The following is a 21,611-nucleotide window of genomic DNA, read 5'->3' as shown; positions in this document are numbered from 1 at the left end:
ACGGTTCAACATGTCCACTTGGATACGAAGTGGTCTTCCTTTGGTTGGTAAGCTTCTGCCCTGATGAATTAAAAGGAACCCTTCTCCTTCACAAGGCCCAGGCTGGTTTCTTTTGACCATTCTGTTTGGCACATAGGGTGTTTTAAAAGGCAGTGTAATAGGCAGGTGCTATGAGGGCCACAATACAACAGCTTAGCATCTGTGGTCCTATACAGAACTCCTTCGTCAACTTAGTTCCCTGTCTGGCTTCTTGTTTCTCATTAGACACAGAATGTCTCTTTCAAATGTAGACATCCTTTGGGATAATTAAACAAGATGAATATATTGGAGAAATAAAAGCATTTAGTGTTACATTTATGGTCTCAATTCTTTTTCTGAGAAGCAGGTACCTATATCAGATTCAAACTACTGACCACTGCTGTACGCAGAGACATCTGAATGTAGATTTAACCAGTGTACTCTGGGTTGTCAGGTGCACTGCACAGGGCCACATTGGCAAGGATGAACAGCCCCATCTGTAAATGCATGTCAGATCTGTGCAGGTGTCCACACAGAGAAACAAGAAAAAAGAATAGTCTTTCTTTAATTTGAGGGTTTAAAAGTTTTGTTCTTAATTTAGAGGAAAATCAAACTGGTGTGTGTGTCATGGAGCCCTCTGGCAGTCCAGCAAAGACTACAGTCCCTGTCTCAGAAGAATGTTTAAATGTTTCTTCCACTAGAATGTAACCAGTTTTATTATGCTTTATACCCAATCAAAATGCCAAATGCCATTCATGATACCATTATTCCAATATCATGAAAACACATTTAAATTCAGTATTATTCTTTCAAATTTAATTTGTTAATTTTTTATTTTGAAATAATTATAGATTCATAGGAAGTTGCAAAGAGAGTACAGAGAGATCCTGAGACCCCTTCACCTTCTTTCCCCCAATGGTTACATCTTCCATAATTATAGTACAATATAAAACTCAGCAAACAAACATTGGGATGTGTGTGTATAGCTGTATATCACTTTATCCCAGCTGTAGATTCATGTAACCACCACCACAATCAACACACAGAACTACTCCATTATCACAAAGATCTCCCTCATGCTACCTCTTTATAGTCACACCCATGTCACTTCTTCCACCATCTCTAACTCTTGCCAACCACTAATTTTTCTCCTCTATAATGTTGTCATTTCAAGAATGCTACATAAATGGAATCATACAGTATGTGATCTTTTGAAGTGGCTTTGTTCACACAGCATGATGTCTTTGAGCATCTAAGTTGCTGAGTGTGTATCATTAGTCTGTTCTTTTTTACTGCTGAGTAGCATTCCATAGTATGGATATACCACAGTTTTTTTATCCATTAATCTATTGAAGGACATTTTGGTTCTTTTCAGTTTTTGGCTATTACAAATAAGTTTCTATGAACAAAAATGTGCAGGTTTTTGTGTGGACATAAGTTCTCACTTCTCTGCGGTAAGTGCCCAGGAGTGCAACTGCTGGATTGTATGGTAAGTGTTATGTTTAGTTTTTTTAAGAAACTGTCAAACTATTTTCAAGGCTGGCTGTCATTTTATATTGCCACTAGCAAAGTATGAGAGATCTAGTTTTTCTGCATGCTCACTAGCATTTGGCATTATCAATACACATATATTTTTTGCTAGGAAAGATTTGCCTTGAGCTAGCATCTGTTGCCAATCCTCCTGTTTTTTTTTTTTTCTTTTACTCCCCAAAGCCCCAGTACATAGTTGTATATTCTAGTTGGAGGTCCTTCTAGTTCTTCTATGTGAGCCACCACCATAGCATGGCTACTGACAGACATCGTTCTGCACCTGGGAATTGAACCAAAGTGGAACATGCCAAACTTTAACCACTAGGCCATCAGGGCTGGCTCTATCACTATTTTTAATTTTAGCTATTGTAATAACTGCCTAGTAATATCTCACCATGGTCTTAATTGGCACTTCCATAATGTCTACTGATATGACACTTCTTTCCACGTGGATATCCACTTCAGTGAAATTTCTCTTCACGTCTTTTGCCCATTTTCTAACTGGATTGTTTGGTTATTTTACTATTGCTCCGAGAGTCTATATATTCTAGGTTCAAGTCCTTTGTCAGATATGTGGTTTCTAAATATTTTCTCCCATTCTGTTGTTTCTCTTTTTATCTTCTTAAGAGTCTTTCATAGAACAGAAGTTTTTAATTTTGATGAACTCCAATTTATTGATTTTTTCTTTTATGGATTGTACTTTTGGTATCATGCCTAAAAACTCTTCACCATGCCCTTGGTCCCAAAGATTTCCTCTTGAAATTTTCTAAAAGTTAATCTCCTAAAATATTATCTTCTAAAAGTTTTATAGTTTTACATTTTTCATTTAAATCTATGATCTATTCTGAGTTAATTTTTTTATATAAGGTGAGGTTCATTTTTTTCTTCTATGCATAGCCTAATTACTCCAGCATCATTTGTTGAAACGCTGTCATTCCTCCATTGAATTGCCTTTGGACCTCTGTCAAAAATCACTTGGTTGTACATGTGTGGGGGCTATTTCTGGATTCTCTATTCTGTTCCATTGATCTATCCCTCCATTAATATCACACCGTCTTGATTACTGTAGCTATAAAATAGCTATATAATAAGTCATGAAATCAGGTAGAGTGATTCCTCTCACTTTCTTCTTTTTTTCAAAATTGTTTTAGCTATTCTAGTCACTTTGCCTTTCCATATATATTTTAAAATAATTTTGTCTATATCTACAAAAATTCCTGCTGGGATTTTGTGTTAAACATGTATATCAATTTGGGGAGAATTGACATTTTTGTTGAGTCTTGCAATCCACAGACACATTATATCTATCCATTTATTTAGATAGTTTTTTATTTCTTTCATTAGCATTTATATAGTTTTATGCATCTAAATACTAGACATGCTTTCTTATTACACCTAAATATTTCACGTTTCCCAGCAATTATAAATGGTACTATATTTTTAATTTTGGCTTCCATGTGTTTGTTGGTACTATAGAGAAATACAATTGATTTTTGTATGTTGATCTTGTATGCTGTGACCTTGCTGAACTTGCTTACTAGTTTTAGAAATCTGTAGATTCCTTTCAATTTTCTATATAAACAATCCTGTTATCTGCAAATACAGAAAGTTTCAATTTCTTCCTTTCTAATTTGTAAGCTGCTTCTTTCCTTTTCTTTCCTTTTTTTGCTGGTAGAACTTCTACTACTGCACTAAATAAGAATGGTGAGAGCAGACATCCTTGCCTTGTTCCTCATCTTAGAGGAGAAGGCTTCAGGCTTTCACCATTAAGTATGATGTTATCTATAGGTTTTCATAGATGTTCTTTATCAAATTGAGAACGTTCTTGTATATTTCTAGTTTTTTGAGATTGTTTTAATCATGAATTGGTACTGAATTTTGTCAAATGCTTTTTCTGCATCAACTGATATGATCACGTGATTTTTATTCTTTAGCCTTTTAATATGGCAGATTCCACTGATTGTTTTTCAAATACTGAAGCAGCCTTGCATCCCTGGAATAAATCCCAGTTGGTCATGGAAGGATTTGTATATACTGCTGAATTCTATTTGCTAATATTTTGTTAAGTAATTTTGCATCTATAACCACAAAGAACATGGTGTGTAGTTTTCTTTTTTGTACTGTCTTAGTCTGGTTTTTGCTATCAGGGCATCAGTTGGAAAGTGAATTGTGAAGTGTTCTCTTGTCTTCTATTTTCTGGAACTGCTAATTCTTCTTTAAACATTTGGTAGAATTCTCCAGTGAAACCACTGGAGTCTGGAGATTTCTGTTTTGGACAGTTTTAAAATTATAAACTAAATTTCCTTAATAGTTGTAGGGCTATTCAAATTATTTATTTTATATTGGGTGAGTTGTAGAGTTTGTACTTTTTGAGGAATTGGTCCATTTCAACTAAGTTGTCAAATTGTTCGTAGAATTTCCTTATTATCTTGTTGACGCCTGCAGGGTCTGTAACACTACTAGTATTTTGTGCCTTTTCTCTTTTTCTTTGTCTCGCTAGAGGTTTGTCAATTTTATTGATCTTTTCAAAGAAGCAACTTTCTGTTTCATTGATATTCTCTCTTTCTCTGTCTTGAATTTCACTGATTTCTGATACCACCTTCACTATTTCCTTCCTTCTGCTGGCTTTCAGTTTGTTTTGCTCCTTTCTTTCTGGCTTCTCGAGGTGGGAGCTTAGATGATCGATTTGAGACTCTTCTGATTGATTTGAGACTCTTCCTCTTTTCTACCGTAAGCATTTAGTACTATTAATTTCTCTCACAGGTAGAATGGTGGTTACCAGGGAATGGGAGGCCGGGGAAATGGGGAGAAGTTGGTCAAAGGGCACAAACTTCCAGTTAGAAGAGAAATAAGTTCTGGGGATCCAGTGCACAGCATGGTGATTATAATTAACTACACTGTATTGACTGTAGTTAACAATACGGTATTATGTACTTGAAAGTTACTAACAGAGCAGATCGAAATGTTCTCACCACCAAAAAGAAATGGTAATTATGTACGTGATGGAGGTGTGGGCTGCTAATGCTATAGTGGTAATCATTTTGCAATATATATGTGTATCAAATGAACACTTTGTACACCTTAAACTTTTCAATTATATCTCAATATAGCTGGGGAAAAAATTTTCTCAGCACTGTTTTAGCTGCATTCCACAAATTTTGATATGCTATATTTGTATTTTCATTCAGTCCAATATATTTTTTAATTTTCCTTGAGACTTCCTCTTTGACTGAGCGGTTATTTAACAGAATACTGTTTTTAAATGCATACAACAAAACCATGGGATTATAAAGGAAAACAATCACATTAAAATACAGTTATCAAAATGTTACAAAATTGTGATACAGTAACGTGCGCTTTGTAAATTAACATATTAAATAATGAGAAATAGTGATGGGTCTCACAATGACTGTACTTCTGAAGTAGTGATGAGCATCAATGATAACTTGAGATGTCTGCAACTGTAATATGAAAATATCTGTGACTTCTCTTGGTGACATTACTAAAGCTACTGTGATTGTTGCCTATATTCATAATTAAAGGAAATAATAATTTTCAGTTAGAAGATATAAAAAATAATAATGGGATATTTTTGTTCAGTGGACCTCTTGAATTCTATCCACAAACACTTTTGGGGTCTGTGGGATACATGTTAAGAATCCCTGATTTAGAGGATTTCACTCTGGTAACACGTGGACGTTTTTCGTACTCCACGTTGCTGAATTTGGTACTTCTGGTGAGATTATCTATGGTCTTATTACCTAACCAATGAAGAATGGAAAACATTCCAGGCTGGGAGAGAACCAGTTCCTCTCTTTTAACAAATACCAATCACTCTAAACAAACAAATTAGCATTTGAATCTACCTGGATCCTGCTGTTTCCCCAGTCTGCTACAATGATGTTTCCATTCGAATCCACTGCCACACCCGTTGGAGCATTAAACTGCCCATTTCCTTCTCCATTTGAGCCAAACTTCAATATGAATTCTCCTTCCTGATTAAACACCTGTATGAAATATTTTAAAATTATTTTATTTTAAATTAAAATAGTTGAGCAAACATTATGGATTTTAAAAATACCTGAGCAGGTTTTTTATAATAAGACCTATAATTTAGGACATTCTAGAAGAAAAAATCTACAAACTAGACTCCCCTATCCCTTGCGGTTCCCCAACGTACTGTATAAATCTGATTTAGCATTTGCTAAATCATTTCTTTTTTCCAGCTTATATCTGGCTATTAAATACTTATGTGAAAAATACTTTTGTTATAAATTATAAAATATGTACAAATATAAGGTAGTATGAGTAAACAGAACCATAATTTTCAACAACATTATTCTTTCTGCCTTTAAATAAATAGCTAATTTCAAGAACGGGCATTATGTTTCTAACAGGATGGATGATGACTCCAAGTTCGATCAGAGAGTGGGAGCTTTTTGTTAGGCCAGATGCTCAGCATTTATCACCATTTCACTAAGTCAACGTAACAAGAAGAGTAGGCTGGACTTCACACTTACAACAGTGGAGATTCAGTGTCATTGTGCGTGTGCAGGTGAGTGTGTGTGTGTAATGGCAGTGAGTGAGGAATAAGGACATTTTTACAAATATTTTTTCAGAATATATTTCAGTTAGAATAGAGAATTTATACGACCCTAAAGCTTTGATAAATAGAGCCTACTGAGAGAAGGCAGGCTGACAGAAGTGGGGGGCCAAACAGAACTCTTAAGCAAATTCTCTAATATCTGATATAGTCAAGCAATAGTTTGTTGTGGTCAATGAAATATTCTTATGAATGGAGTGTCACCGTGTATATATCAAATACAGACGATTAATTTTGAGAGAATTAAAATTTTAATGTGTTTAATGATAAGACTATAGTAAGCCTAATTTTATCTTGATGATTCAGATGATACTTAATGGTTCTGAAATGGTTCTCCAGGATATTATTTTAAGCTTCCATTATCATGAAGCCTACCTGTGTAGAAATACTCATTAACAAATCAGAAAGTATTCCCTGCAAGGCACCCTGAGAGTAAGGGCTCCTAAAATGTGGACCTGAGAGAGTTCACTGTATCCGAGCACAAATCTAATTTGAGGATGATCTCCTGTTGCCATCCCTGCGATCATGAAAGATTAAAATGACTCTGTTTCTTCTAGTTATGTACATTGGGAAAGTGAGACACTTCCATCTCTAAAGGCTAAACTTCTTTAAGATAAAAAAAAAAGAGTCATGACCAATTCTTGAATTAATTACATAATTTCCAAGAAAGCAAGCTACCTCTTTGGTTCTTCGCAAAAGACAGAGGCAAGAACCAGCTTTTATAAGATGTCATGTTTTAAATCTCTTTCCTGACTCTTTTTGTCTCCTTTCACATAAAACATTCTAGTTTTAGAGACCAAAGGAAGTGTTTGTATGCTGGTGAGAACACAACTGATTACTCTCTGACCTTTCTCTTTTTAAGTCGTGCAAATAATCTTGTTTGTGTTTCTCTCTCTGAGCCAATATGTTTTCCTTGGCATAATCCAAATGGCTTAAGAGCTTCTGCTACATTTTGGAATAATGGACAATGCCAAATTTAGTCTTACTTGTTTTGCAATGAAAAGAAAATATATACTGAAGGTAGCTAAAGAACTAACCAGACCACTTATTAGCCCTGACCTATAGGTACGGTTTTTACATTTACCAACAGAGAAGCTACCTGAATCTAGAACCAGTGCCAGCTGCCCTGTGTTACATGGGAAGCAAAAGCCCAACTATTCTATAAAAGCTATATGGCAACAGCTGTCGAAGAGAAGAGGAAAAACAAAATGACCGGTTTTCTTAAATAAGAGGGATATTGAGTTTAAATAACTAAAATAATCTACCTCTACTGTACTGAAAACTTGAAGTGTTTCCAGAATCTTAATAATGATAAATTTCTCATATTTCCTATTTTTCCCATCTAAAATGTCACTTAATTACTTATAAATTATTCAGATAAAAACATATTAAGAGGCAGAAGTATGAGCTCAAATCATTTTTACAGCTTTGCTTTTTACAACAAGTTTTTAACACTTTGATGATAATCCTTTTCTGATTTCAAAATTCCGCTCCCCTCAAATACCACCCCCACTTGGCAGTCTTCCTGATAGTCTTGGCTATGGAAATCTTCTCATTTCTTCTGGATACTTATAGGACATTACATGCACCTATTTTTAACAAATCAGTTATTGCTACCTGCCTCGCATTTTGGTTACTTACATATGTTTTATTTCCTCCTACAGTGTCAGCAGGGCTGGTAAATAGGAATCATCCCACATACCAATGCCAGTTGATTCATAAAGGCTGCCTGGAGCACTGGGACGGGAAAGACCCTGAGGCCACAGTTGTGCTTAGTAGAAAAGAGCAACTTGATTAATGTTATTGTCTTCTGGTGGGCAGTGGGCAGCATCGATGCCAGGCTTCACTGGCCTTTTCACTGTTAGGATTTCTATAGGTTTTCTTCTTGTTGAATGCCCTCTAGTTGAATGATTCCTCTATAAAGTGAGTGAGGGTAGGAAGTATGATAACAGCTTGTGTTATCCTTTTATAGTTATGCTCATCACACAGGACTGTTAGAGCTCCCTGGGAGGTTGGTCACAAGCCAGCCCCTACTGCCTCTTTGCTCTCTGTTTCCCTCCTCCTCCTCCTCCACAGAGTTTTCCCACTGTCCTCTTCCTTTTAACATGACACCTCCTGGAGAGAGAGAGAATGCAGCTGATGGACACTGAGGGAGGTGGAGACAATGAGGATGGAGCTCAACCACTATGGAAGTAACTATGGAGAGACAACATGGCAGGAAGAGCCTTAGAAGCAAGCAACGGTGGGCATCCTCTCTTAGGGTGTTAAACTCCTATCCCTATCTAGCTATTCCCATTATCAACACTGATAAGTTGTTTCTAATTTTGGTTCCTCAATGGTTGTCTCTAAGTGCAAACTTTAGTCATTGGCATAAAATCTATGCTGTTTCCTCATCCTTCCTTTGAGATGCCTCACTTTAAAAAATTTAAATGAATTTACTTACAAGGAGAACTTTCTATCACTTCTATATGTGCAAACTACTATCACTTGATGTAAACAGAAGGTAATCCTAAAAACAAACACCGAACTCTTAAAATAAAAATGTCAGCCAGTGCACTGCCCGTGAGCACCTGGTATACCTTCAGTGGAACATGCATCTCACCTTGAGAAGCTTGGTCTAGAATGTTACTCAACATTTTCTCGTCTCAGTAAGTGAGAAATTTGTTTTGAACCACTTTATTATTTCCTAATTTGCGTATAATGAAAGTCAAATCTTTCTTCCCCCATACCTAGTAAGAAAGATGTATTGTACTATCTGGGGGAGGGAGGTGGGCATTGTTTTCTAAGGAACATAAGGGTGTGCAAGCATTTCAAAAACTATGAAATATGCTACATGAATGTATGCTAGGGCTATTTCCCTCCCAAAATCTGTTGTTGTAGCAGTATTCTAATATCAAAGTTTGTTTGAAAGGCCTTCTGCTGCAGAAAATCGAAAAAGTCATCTTGTTTTGATTTATTGAATAGTCATACAACATTAAGCTTCAGAAAGTCCCGCCTCTCTAAGTTCAAGCAATTGCTTTTTCATCCAATTACACCAGTTTCAAATTAAGAAATGTATCGCCACCATATTTCGATCAATTTTCTGACTCTCCAAAGTCTCTATGTCTAAATTAGAACGTGCATCTTTAAGAAGCAAAATCTCCTCTTTTAGGTTAACTCCTTTAGATCCAGCTTGCATATCTGAGTATTGCGTTATTTTCTGCCAGCCGATTTCTCAATAAAAGCAGTTAAAAGTTAACAACAATTGACATGTTTATACTACCTTGACAGAATGATTATGGAAATCTGTAACAATAATCTCATTATTGCTATTTACAGCTGCAAAATGGGGACCTGCAATAAAGATGGAAAGAAACATGTGATGACCTTCTATAACAACAAAAATGATTATAATACCACAGCAGTTAAGAAACTTAATACATTAATTTAGTTATTTAAGAGAAGACAAAGAATTGTAGACTCAGTCCTTGAAAGGTCACTCGGCTAGACCTGTGGCTCCAGATAACGTGGATCCTATGTCATTCTACACTTGTGACTGTCTACTCTGCCTTCTTTCAGATCAACTTAAGTTAGCAGCAGCCCTAAGGTAGTGGAATAAGCAAGAAGCATCAGAATTCATTCTCGGCACCACCATCTGAAAGTCACATCTGCCAGCTTCCCTGAGCACATTGGTCATTTTAGGGACCTCAGCTCCCACTGAGGAAAGACATGGTAACTCTTAGCGCTGGGAAAAAGACTCCAATAAGTAATATTTTTTGTAAAAAACATTTTTGTAAAAAAGTAGAGCAGAAACCCACACTTTATAATTTTGGGTAACAATGAGAACCTGGCAGAACTGGAGACAAAGCACAAAGAAAGATTATGCAAATTAATATGAAATGCCAAAAGCATCCTTTCAAAAAGAAAATTTAATAAACTGTTTTCAGCCTCTTCTTGCAGATGTGAAAACTAAGTAAGCTGGTGACTGCAAAGTGGTACACCAAAAAGAGAAGTAAAGAGACTGCCCTCCTGTGCTCAGCAAACATTCTAAACTCCTGCTCTCTTATAATCACCTAGAAAGGTAAAAAAAATTCTCATTCAGAAGCTCTTTAAATAAAGCTACAGCTACACTGAAATAGGAGTTACTCCATTGCTCCTCAAACATTTTATTTAAAAAATATTTTATTTTAAAATTTATATTTTATTTACTATTAGTATTTGAAGATTAGACTTCTGAGTTGTAAACTGCCACCAATAAAGACCACACATGGACTGCAGTTCAACTTATGGCGGGCGGAGTAATTGAGAAGCATCTAACCATGCTTTTGCTTGGATTTCATCCCCAATATCTTTCCCAAAGCCAGCAAACACACTGGGGACGAGGTGTCTTCAACATGCTCCAACATCATGCAAATGTGAGCAGAAGAAGCATAAAAAAGGGGGTTTACATATTACCATCAAGTGTACCTGCAAACTGCCTGTCCCCATTTCCTCGGCTACCAAACCTGGTGACTATCTTCCCGTTTGGCTGGAAGATAAACACGCAGCACGCCTTGTTATCCACCACAATGATGTGCCCGTTGCGGTCCACAGAAACTCCTTTGGGCCCCATCAACTTTCCTGATCCGATTTTTGTCTGTCAGAAGCAAGCACAGAAAGTGAAGTTTAAAACACTATAGAACATGAAGACAGACATTTGTTTTAGTAAACATTTACTTGAATGTTCAAAGAGGGGTGCACAGCTACTCATATCACAGTGGTCTTCTGTCTTGCAAAACTATCTGTCACATTCATTGTCTGCCACCAATATTTATAGGCAATTCTTATTTTTTAAAGGGATCACTACCAAAAATGTTCTAGAACCCCCTTAACTGGGTCACAATTCTCTTCTAAAGAGGCAGTGTGATATAGCAAGAGATCACTGGATTCAGAGTATGAAGACTGTCCTGTCCCGTACCTGTCACCTGCTGTGGACACGTCTGGTATAGCACAAATGAATTTAATTTCCTTAAGCTTCAGATTCCATATATTAAAAAAATGTCAAAAAGTGGCTTCAATAACTTCCAGTGATATTTTTGGAATACGTACTACGTAAAACAACGTAGACAAAGTATTTAGTGTAGAGTACAGTACATATTAAGCAGTCATTAAAGGGAAGCAGTTATTGTCATTATTATATAGCCTAGTTAACATCGAAATTTCCAGGCATCTGCCACTGAACTTTACTAGAATTAAGTTCCACGCAGGCAGGAGTCATGTCTGTTTTATCCAGCCCTGTACTCAGTCCTAGCACACTTCTTGTTGCCTAATAGGTACTCAACAAGTATTTGTTGATTATATTAATTTAAAAAGTCTAGCATTATTTAGGGTGATCATGATGACCAACTGGTTTCAGTTTTCAGTATTTTAAAATGGGAGACAAACATTAGATTTCTATCAAACATATACCCAATATGTATTTTAAATCTTATTCATTTTTCTGGGTGGACTAGAGTGTGTATAGAAATGTTTGCCATGCGATGCCTGTCTTATACTTTTACTTTTATAGCTCCATTTTCTAGAGTACTCATAATTAAGTACTTTGCTTATTCACCATTTATTTACTAATTCTAAAAATACTGATCCAACACCCATTACGTGGCTGACGTTGTGTTCCAGGCACTTGGTGGACAAAGACGAGTGAGACCAGCCCCTACCCTGGAGGACATCTCAGTCACATTGCAGAGACAAACAGGTCTACTGCGCCCTTTTTAAAAGTGCCTGGTATTGAGTGTTTGATTTGGGAGATTGGGAAGAATTCAAATAGGTTATCTCAGAGGCTGTGTGTAACAATAACTTGATGAGACAAGTCACCACAGACAAGGAAGGAAAAGGAGCATCCGAGGTGAGGGAGCGGCCAGAAAGAGTGCCTGGGAAGAGCGCCTGGGAACGGTGTGAACCACAGCTCTCCCAGGCACCCAGGCTGACGACGTCAGAGTGAAGTTAGACCCCCGTGTCGTTTTATGAATGCTCTCTCAGATATGCTACTGAACAAAGCAAGGTACAAAGCAGTGAGTATAGTCTGAGCCCACCTGTATTAAATGTCTTTATATATGTACACATATTCCTGGAAGAGACAGTAAGTGAGAAACCAGTGATATTAGCGGTGGTAGGAGAAATTCTTACTTTTCATTTCATACTCATCTGTAGGCTTATTTTTAAAAAATCTATTTACATCTATTACTTTCTAAATTAAAATTTTAAACTCCAAAAAAGTTACATTCCCATGGGTTCTGTTTTAGTCCTCTTATTTTCTCTTTATATTAGTGCTGTCTGATAAAAATATAACATGAGCCATATATGTAACTTAAAATTTTCTAGTAGCCACATCTAAAAAATAAAAAGAAATAAGAAAACTTATTTTTAATTATATATTTAATCCAATAAATCCAAAAGTTTTCATTTTGACATGCAATCAATATTAAAATTATTAATGAAACGGTTTACATTCTTTTTTTTTTTAACTAAGTCTTTGAAATGCAGTGTATATTTCACATGCATAGCACATCTCAGTTCAGACCAGTCCCATTTCAAGCACTCAGTATCCACATGTGGCCAGTGGCTACCATATTGGACAGCGCAACTCTACACACTTCTAAGATCTCATTTATGCTATGGCATCAACTTTCACCTCTATGTGTAAGATTCTCAAATGCGTATCTTTAGTCCTGGCCTATTTTACAAGTTATCACCTTAAACTCAACCAGTGTCAAATCAAATTTATCTTCTTAATTCCCACCACTAAAAAAAAAGAAAGCCCAAAAATAGCACCTCCTGATTTCCTAATTCCTTTTACAAGCCCACAGTTCATCCAAACACCCAGCATCAAAATTTCAGAGCAAAATTTATTCTTTCTTTCACCAGTTTGAACCTCAGTTTTCTCATCTGTAAAATGGCGGCTATAGCATTTACCTCCTGGGTCATGCAGATTTTGAAGGATAAAAGTGCCAAGCACAGCATACGGTGCATATGGCTCACAGGCACTCTCCTTCTCCTCACCCTATTCAGCTTATATCACACCGGACCCATAGGATTCTGTTCCTTCCCAAAAGAAACATGAAGATAGATGTAGAGAGTACGAAGAGAGGCATGGGGACTTTCCCACAGTGGAGCTTCAGACTTTGTATGATCTTTTAATCTCATAAGTTAATAAACGACTGAGATTCAGATGTCATCTCTTTAGAACAAAGAGACACATTTTAATTAGGAAGGAAACAATGGCATTCTTGCAAGGGAATCTGTTGTATGAATTTGATTCTGAGTCTGCAATCTAGCCCAAAGGTCAAAGATTATGACATAATAGCTTGCCAAGAAGTCGTATACTTTCTTTCATGTCTGAATGGAAGATATGTCAGTAGAGATCAAAGGAAGAGAGGAGACTCTGATAATTAAAACAAGAGTATTATTACTAGCTAACATTATGAACACTAGTTGTTACTTAGAATGACTCAACCAAATCACATTAAGTGGATGATAATTATGTAGAATAAAAACAGAAAATAAAGGATTACTGCCATTCTATCATGGAGTGAGAACTAGTACACATACAAAGAAAACAAACTTAAATGTTGAACCCAAACCTTTTTTCCTTCCACTTGCCTTAGTCACGCCTAGTTTAGCTGCACTAGATTGTACCAAGTCAAATACGAATTACTGCATTTGGCCTGACAATGTGTCCCCCATCTTAAACAGAATAGTAAGCAAAGATATTTTAGACTCTGGCTCTGGAACAGTTAAATGAAAGCATTTAACACAACAAATTAGTCCTTAAATTGAAGAGGGAAGAGATGAGATATTTTAGAATGCGGTGGCCAGGGGCCTCTGTATCTGTTCTGGGGTCATAAAAGGTTCCTAGATAGGCCAGAAGATTTGTTAGGAGAAAAGATAGAAAGGAAAAACCTAGAAGCAGAGAAGAATGAAAATTAGGACCAAGAAGGTGGTGAGTAAAAGAAAGAAAAGGAGTTAAGACGTTACCTCCCTAGGACTATTAGGAATAAATACAAAGAATCTACATTTGTGTTAAAGGTTCATCTTTCTGAGCACCTGTTTAATTTTACTGAGTCCCACCAAAGAAGAAATGGGTATCTCTTAGCATATGGTCACGGACATCACACTTGGATGAACTCCCATTGCTTTTACTGGCTATCCTTTTATCCTTTGGGATTTGATCAAAACCCATCATTTAAAAAAAGGGTATGTTGAAACTATATCACATTCTCTAGGGGGCATGAATGTTCTTCAGTGTTTATTCCAATATTGAACCACTGAATGAAAAATGCCTAATTCAGGAAACTCTTCTCTCTTAGACATAAAACTTCTGTTTCAATATGTTTTAGTATATTAGATATAAAATATTTCAACATACCAGATATAAATCTCCTATTTCCATACCTATTTTAGTCTGAATTTTAAAAGGCAGGTCACGGTTTTGATAGAGCATGAAACAAGAACAAATGCGTTGTCTCCAACCAGATGGATACTTTCAAGAGCTCACTGAATAGTTTTCATTCTATTGATGTTAAAGTTGTCATATTTGGGTATGTCTTACTACAAATATAATTATGAAAACACAAGAAAGTGAGGAAGTTAGCGATACAGAAAGGCAAGAGACCTTTCTGTGTACGTGACCATCATACAGAGTCATCAAATTTCTAATGGAACAAAAAATCAAGGGCAACTGAAGAATTGCATGCAATATGGTGGAATTAAAAACGACAGCCTTTTATTCTTCTAGATGCTGCCCCAATCAGAGGGTTAATAATTATGTAAGTAATTTGTTTTAATAAAAATGATGAGGGGACTGTAGTATTCCAATGACTTTAAAAAGGAAAATAGAAATTCCTCCCATAAGAGACTAATGAATGAACTTCATGTGATCTTCAGGATTTCAGAATGGAGTTTGAAAAGCATCACCTTTGAACATTTAGACAAGGAAAGGATGACCACCAGAAGCTGACATGAAGTCTGAAGCCCAAATCATAGCTGGTAAGACTTCATTTTTTGGACAGGGTTAATAGAGGCATTGGAAAAAAACGTTTCTTAGATGCCTGTTTCATGTGAGGCACAGATAAAATCCAGAAATAAAATCTCATTTAATCCTTACACAAACCCTATGAGGGATTCTGGCAAGATGGCGGCCCAAGAAGACTCTCAACTCACCTCCTCCCATGGATAGAACAAACCTACAACTACCTGTGGAACGATTTCCTCTGAGAGAGATCTGGAAACTGGATAAAAAGAACCTCTGCAACAAGGGACAACACTGACAGGAGTAGAAAAGGTAGAAATGTACCTCTACTGAGGGAAAAAACCACACCCTAGTTGCTCCAATTCACAGCCAAGAGCAATCCTAAAGGTAGGAAGCTTTTTCCAGAGGAGTGAGGGGATCTGAATGGAGGATCTATGCCACAATAGGAATATCAGCCTTTAGACTCAGCACAACCGAGACAAAATCCCATAACACCTGGCTTTGCTGGCTTTGCAAACCAACGTGGAATATTCCCAGAAAAACTATCAAACTTCCGAGAAAGAAAAACCCGCTCTTAAAGGGCCCATGCACAGATTCACCCATTCCAGAAACCAACACAAAAACACAAGAAAAGTGCATAGTCCATTAGTAAAAGCGACTCACTTACTAGGCTCTGAACACATCTCAGAGAGGCAGGAGGAGGCTGGGCCCCCACCTCCAGGAACTGAGATACCAGCAGCAGCCATTATTGTGACCTAGTTCAGTTGTGCCAACATGGAAGCTAACAGATGCCAATGGATTCATTTCTCTAGCCTGTTAGCATAGGGGTTTGCCCCACCCACTACAGCACTGATTCAAGTGAGCACAGCTAGGGCAGGCAGTTCACATCAGGGACTGGCCCCACCCACTAGCAAGCCTGGTGGGGAACACGTGGGCCTGTGTAGCAGGGTGTGTGGAACCTCTACAGCAAGGGGAGTGAGTGGGTCCACCTCGCCTGAGTGGGGCATACACACAGGGCAGGCCTGCGCTGGCGGGGTGTGTGGGCCTGCAGATAGTGGGGTGAATTGGCCATAGCAGACTTGGGCCACTGGCCATCTCAAACAGCCACAGAGGGGATCTGCCCTGCCTTCTAACGCCTGAAACAATTGTGTGCCGCAGTGTCTGGGGTTGGCCCCACCCATCTGCACTCCTAAGAGAGTCAACAACAGCTGTGTGCTACAGAGAACTGCACTGGAGGCCTGCAGCCACTGTGAGTCTGTGAGCCTCGCAACCAGTCACACTGGGGGCCTGACTCGCTTAACAGCAAAACAGCAGTAGTTGTTTGCTATTAGACCTTGCAGCCAGCCCTGCCAGGGTTTACACTGCCCAATAAAGCAACCACGGCAGCTGCACATGGCTAAGCCTTACAACCAGCCGGCCCTGGAGCCAGCTTAGCCTACCGGTGTGCCCACAGCAACAGCAACCCACCAGAAGAGAAAGGCACATGTAGCCCACAAAGGGACCACTCTCGGAACATTTGGAACAGGTGAGGAGAGGGAAGCACACTGCCGGGCCCCATAAGGCATCTCTTACATAAGGCCATATCTCCAAGATTGGGAGACGTAGTTGATCTACCTCATACATAGACATAAGCACAGAGAAGCAGGCAAAATGAGGAGGCAAAGGAATATGTTTCAAATAAGGGAACAGGACAAATCAGAAGAAGAACTAAACTAAACAGAGATAAACAATCTACCTAATAAAGTGTGCAAACTAATAGTCATATGGATGATCACTGATCTTGGGAGAAGAACAGATGAACAGTGAGAATGTCAACAAAGAACTGGAAAATACAAAACAGAACCAATCAGAACTGAAGAACACAATAACGGAAATGAAAAGTTCACTAAGGGGAATCGAGAGCAGAGGAGATGACACAGAAGAATGCATCAGTGAGCTGGACGAAAGACTAGAGGAAATCACACAAGCAGAACAGAAAAAGAAAAAAGAATTTAAAAAAACAAGGACAGTCTAAGGGACTTCTGGGGCAACATCAAGCATACTGACATTCATATTACAGATGTCTTGGAAGGAGAAGAAAGAGACTAAGGGGCAGAGAATCTATTTGAAGAAATAATAGCTGAAAATTTCCCTGACCTGAGGAAGGAAACCAACATCCACGTACAGGAAGCAGAGAGAGCATCAAACAAGATGAACCCAAAGAGGCCCACAGCAAGACACATTATAATTAAAATGTCAAGAATTAAAGATAAAGAGAGAATCCTAAAAGCTGCAAGAGAAAGGCAATAAATAACATACAAAGGAAACCCCATAGGGCTATCAGCTGACTTCTCAGCAGAAACCTTACAGGCTAGAAGGGAGTGGCACAATAAATTCAAAGTGCTGAAAAGAAAAAACCTACAACCAAGAATACTCTACTGGGCAAGGTTATCATTCAGAATGGAAAGAGAGACAAAGAGTTTTCCAGACAAGCAAAAACTACAGGAGTTTATCACCAATAAATCAGCCTTACAAGAAATGTTAAAGGGACATATTTAAGTGGAAAAGAAAAGACCACAAATAGGAATAAGAAAATTATCAAAGAAAAAAAATCACTAGTAAAGGTAAATATACAGTAAAGGTAGTGGATCAACCACCTATAAAAGCTAGTACAAAGGTCAAAAGACAAATGCATTAAAATCATCTATCTCCATGATAAGAGGTTATGGGATACATACAAAAAAAAGCATAATATGGGAAGAGGGAGAGTAAAAATGTAGGGCTTTTAGTAAGAGGTCAACTTCAGAGACCATCAACTTAATATAGATTGCTACTTACATAAGTTATTACATATGAACCTCATGGTAATTACAAACCAGAAACCAATAATAAATACACAAAAAATAAAGAGGAAGGAACCCAAACATAATATTAAAAAAACCCCATCAAATCCCAAGGGAAGAGAGCAAGAGAAGAAAAAAGGAACAGAGAAGAACTACTAAAACACCCAGAAAAAAGTAACAAATTGGCAATAAGTATACATACCAATAGCTACTTTAAATGTCAATGGACTAAACGCTCCAATCAAAAGACACAGGGTAGTTGATTGGACAAAAATACAAGACCCACGTATATGCTGCATACAACAGACACACTTCAGACTGAAAGACACTCAAACTGAAAGTGAAAGGATGGAAAAAGACACTCCACATAAATGGAAATGAAAAGAAAGCTGGGGTACCAATACTTCCATCAGACAAAATAGGCTTTAAAACAAAAACTGTAACAAGAGACAAAGAAGGGCACTACATAACGATAAAGGGAACAACCCGACAAGAGGCTATAACACTTGTAAATATTTATGCATTCAACATACGACCACCTAAATATATAAAGCAATTATTAACAGACATAAAAGGAGAAATAGGCAGTAACTCAATAATAGCAGGGGACTCCTACAAATCCTATGAGATAGATTTTTTAAATTCAAATTTGAAATACGAGGCTATTGAGGCTCAAGGAAGTTATATAATTTGCCAAAGGCCAAACAGTTAATAAGCTACAGAGCTGGGATTCCACTGGGTTGATCTATCTGAGTTAAAGTTCATGTTGTCAACAAAAAAAGAAGCCATTAGGAGGCTGGATATGGGGAACGTGGAAGGCATAGTACACATGGCCTTCAAAAACACCTTTGACAACGTGTCTCATAATCTGCTTGTGAACAAATGTAGAAAATGGGCTGGATGATAATATTCTTTGAGATCACCTTAGCAGAGAGATGTCTGTTATCACCAAAGGGCTCTCTACTCTTCGGTGACTTGCTAAACAAACAGAAGATGAAGCTGGGAGTAGTAGCAAATACGTGAGATGATGGGATCCCCAAAGAGTACCTCAACTCGCATTTTCTCCATGAAGCCAGCCCTCATTTTCTTTGCCACCCAATCCCTACATTATATACTTTAACCCTAGCTTTTCAGATTGTACCGAACAGTTTATGACTGATTAAAGGCTGACATGAATTGCCTTCTGTCATTTTAGTGTATTAATCTTTTTTCCTCAATGAGCTTATACATTTATAAAAGGTAGAGACCATGTCTTACTATTCTGTTTCTCTCATATCATCTACCACAGGCCTGAGAAAGTAGAAGTCACTTCATAAATGACAATCTGTAGCTTAATTTGGGAAACATAAATTGCTTCTTAATAACCCTTTCTAAAAAGGTTGTTGTTTTTCATTGAATTGAGGTAACAGGAAATGTTCTCCTTTAAATCAGACAGTATACTAAAAAAAAAGCAACTGAACAACATAATTGCTTTATAAAATCAAGGCACATTTAGGATATCTGTAAGTGGATTCATGACAGTATCACTGTTACTCTTGCTTCACAAAACTTAGATGTAACAAAGCCAAGACGTCTGTGTATGAAGAATTGTTGACTATTTCACTGGATCTCAAAAAAGAAAAACACAATTTCATCTTGTAGGTCCTATTCCTTTTCTCTACTGTTTAGTGGCCAATTGGTAGTTAATCTTACCTTGAACTTCCCATCTGAAGAGAAAATGCTAACCCATTTATTATCATAATCTGCAATGATTATGTCCCCACTAGGATGCACAGCTACTCCCGTGGGCCGCTGCAGCTGCCCCGGAGAGCGTCCTCGTATGCCAAAACGACTTTTGAACTGGCCATCATTGGAAAATATCTGTAAAACAAATTACGCTTATTGGCATGTGAACTAGCACAAAAATTAGGGAGGAAGAAACAGGTAAGAACATCTGTCGTATGTACTACAGGTCAGAACATGCAAACTCTATTTAAAGAAGAGTCCATACACACATTATAATCTTCCTTTTCTTTCCTTGTGCCGTGTATTTAAAGCAGGAAAAGATGCAACTGTATCTATTTTATCAACAGAAGTAGATAAAGGTATACCATTCAGGGCCATACCTGCACACATTGATTGTTGCTGTCTGCAATTAATATCTTTCCATTTGTAGATGCGGCTACCCCCTGCAGATTTGTAAATTCTCCTTTATTTCTTCCTTTGGTACCTAAAAATAAATTATAAAACCACAGAAATTAAGCATAGAGAATTAGATTTATCAGTTTCAGCAAGAGAATTTTCAGGCTTCCATAGGTAACTTGAAAATGCACTGTTTTAAAATTATACTTAAAAAAAGAGGACTCCCCCCCCCCCACTGCCAGGACCTAATACATATGCTACTAAACTTTTCTAGACTGATAAAGTCTTGGCAAAATCACTTTTTTAGACAAATACCAATCTTCTCTTACTAAGTTGTAGCTGCATATTAACATGACTAAATATATTTAGATTCTATAAAGACACAATAATAAAAACTAATATTGCAATCAGGAATATGCAATAGGGGAGGGTCTTATTTTAGAGTTTTGCCAAAATCTCACCCTCTCAGTCAGATGCTCTTAGAAGAAACCTGAATACTTGACTTTCAGTACATTTAACAAACCACTAGGAGACAGATGTTATAAAGCTAGTAGGCTGATTTTCCTATCTTGGATTTACTTATGCATTATTTTCACAGACTCTGTATCTCCATAGGCTGTAAATTCTCCCTAAAAATGTAAAAGATGTCCTAACAGAGTACTTTCTAGATTTAATAAACAAGAAACGCAAAAGAAAATGAATTAATCCAAGTGATAGTCTCATCCTTACTAGACTCTTTTTTTTTTCCTTGCTGAGGAAGATTCGCCCCAAGCTAACATCTGTGTCAATCTTCCTCTATTTTGTATGAGAGTTGCTGCCTCAGCATGGCTGCTGATGAATGGTGTAAGTCTGTGCCCAGGAACCAAACCCAGGCTGCCAAAGCAGAGCGCGCCAAACTTAACCACCAGTCCACTATGGCTGGCCCAACTAGATTTTTTTTTTAATGCAAGAGATGAGGCAGGAGAAAAAGCAAAGGAATCTATGAGTTAACAGATGTCTGTTTTTGTTTCAAAACAAGTGTTTATAACTTATTTCAATAGGACCACGTAAATAATAATAACGGATGGAAACAGAACGAACTTTACTCAGACATGACCAGGAAGGTTTAAATTTTCGTAGTTAGAAGGAGAAAACTATGCCTCAGTTTTATAATTTCACTTATATTCAAAAGAGCAATTTGATATTTTGTTTTTAGACATCAATGCCGTGCCTTCGGAAAGGGTAGACAGAGAGCCGCTGGTGGTGGTGAACGTTAAACACACACTTAGGCACTGCTTAGGAAGAGTTGGGCTCTTCTGAAACAGATGTTTGCGTCTGGGAAGGGAAACTGGTGATGGAATTAAACACAGAATAAAATCAACAACAGAACTGCTGGACAGAACCATCTCAGATTACCTGGTTCTCACCAGATCCACATGGTAGTTGTTTTATTGAAATCCTGGACTCCATCAACTTTACTCACCACCTCTACCCCTATATCTCTTTCTAACCCAGAATAAAAATTTCAGATTCAGATCCTCAAAAGAACATC

The 21,611-nt window shown here is 37.4% G+C and overlaps 1 protein-coding gene across 5 annotated transcripts in view; it reads right to left on the bottom strand.

Moving 5' to 3' along the window:
* The window catches only part of TRIM2 (tripartite motif containing 2), a 114,289-nt gene that overhangs the window by 4,906 nt on the left and 87,772 nt on the right, over window positions 1-21,611 (bottom strand). For 4 of the 5 annotated variants that reach the window (XM_046656120.1, XM_046656122.1, XM_046656123.1 and 1 more), the window contains 5 exons: window positions 20,065-20,168; window positions 19,652-19,819; window positions 10,586-10,766; window positions 9,414-9,484; window positions 5,415-5,555 (listed from right to left, as the gene is read on the bottom strand). In XM_046656120.1, the coding sequence (XP_046512076.1) occupies window positions 5,415-5,555; window positions 9,414-9,484; window positions 10,586-10,766; window positions 19,652-19,819; window positions 20,065-20,168 (665 nt within the window). The remainder of the gene's footprint in view (window positions 1-5,414; window positions 5,556-9,413; window positions 9,485-10,585; window positions 10,767-19,651; window positions 19,820-20,064; window positions 20,169-21,611) is intronic. The other variant, XM_046656119.1, reaches the window with a different exon arrangement.

Source organism: Equus quagga, chromosome 3, assembly GCF_021613505.1.
Source record: "Equus quagga isolate Etosha38 chromosome 3, UCLA_HA_Equagga_1.0, whole genome shotgun sequence".
Taxonomy (NCBI): domain Eukaryota; kingdom Metazoa; phylum Chordata; class Mammalia; order Perissodactyla; family Equidae; genus Equus; species Equus quagga.
Note: the sequence above shows the minus strand (reverse complement) of the source record. Positions and strands in the feature narration are given on the sequence as shown.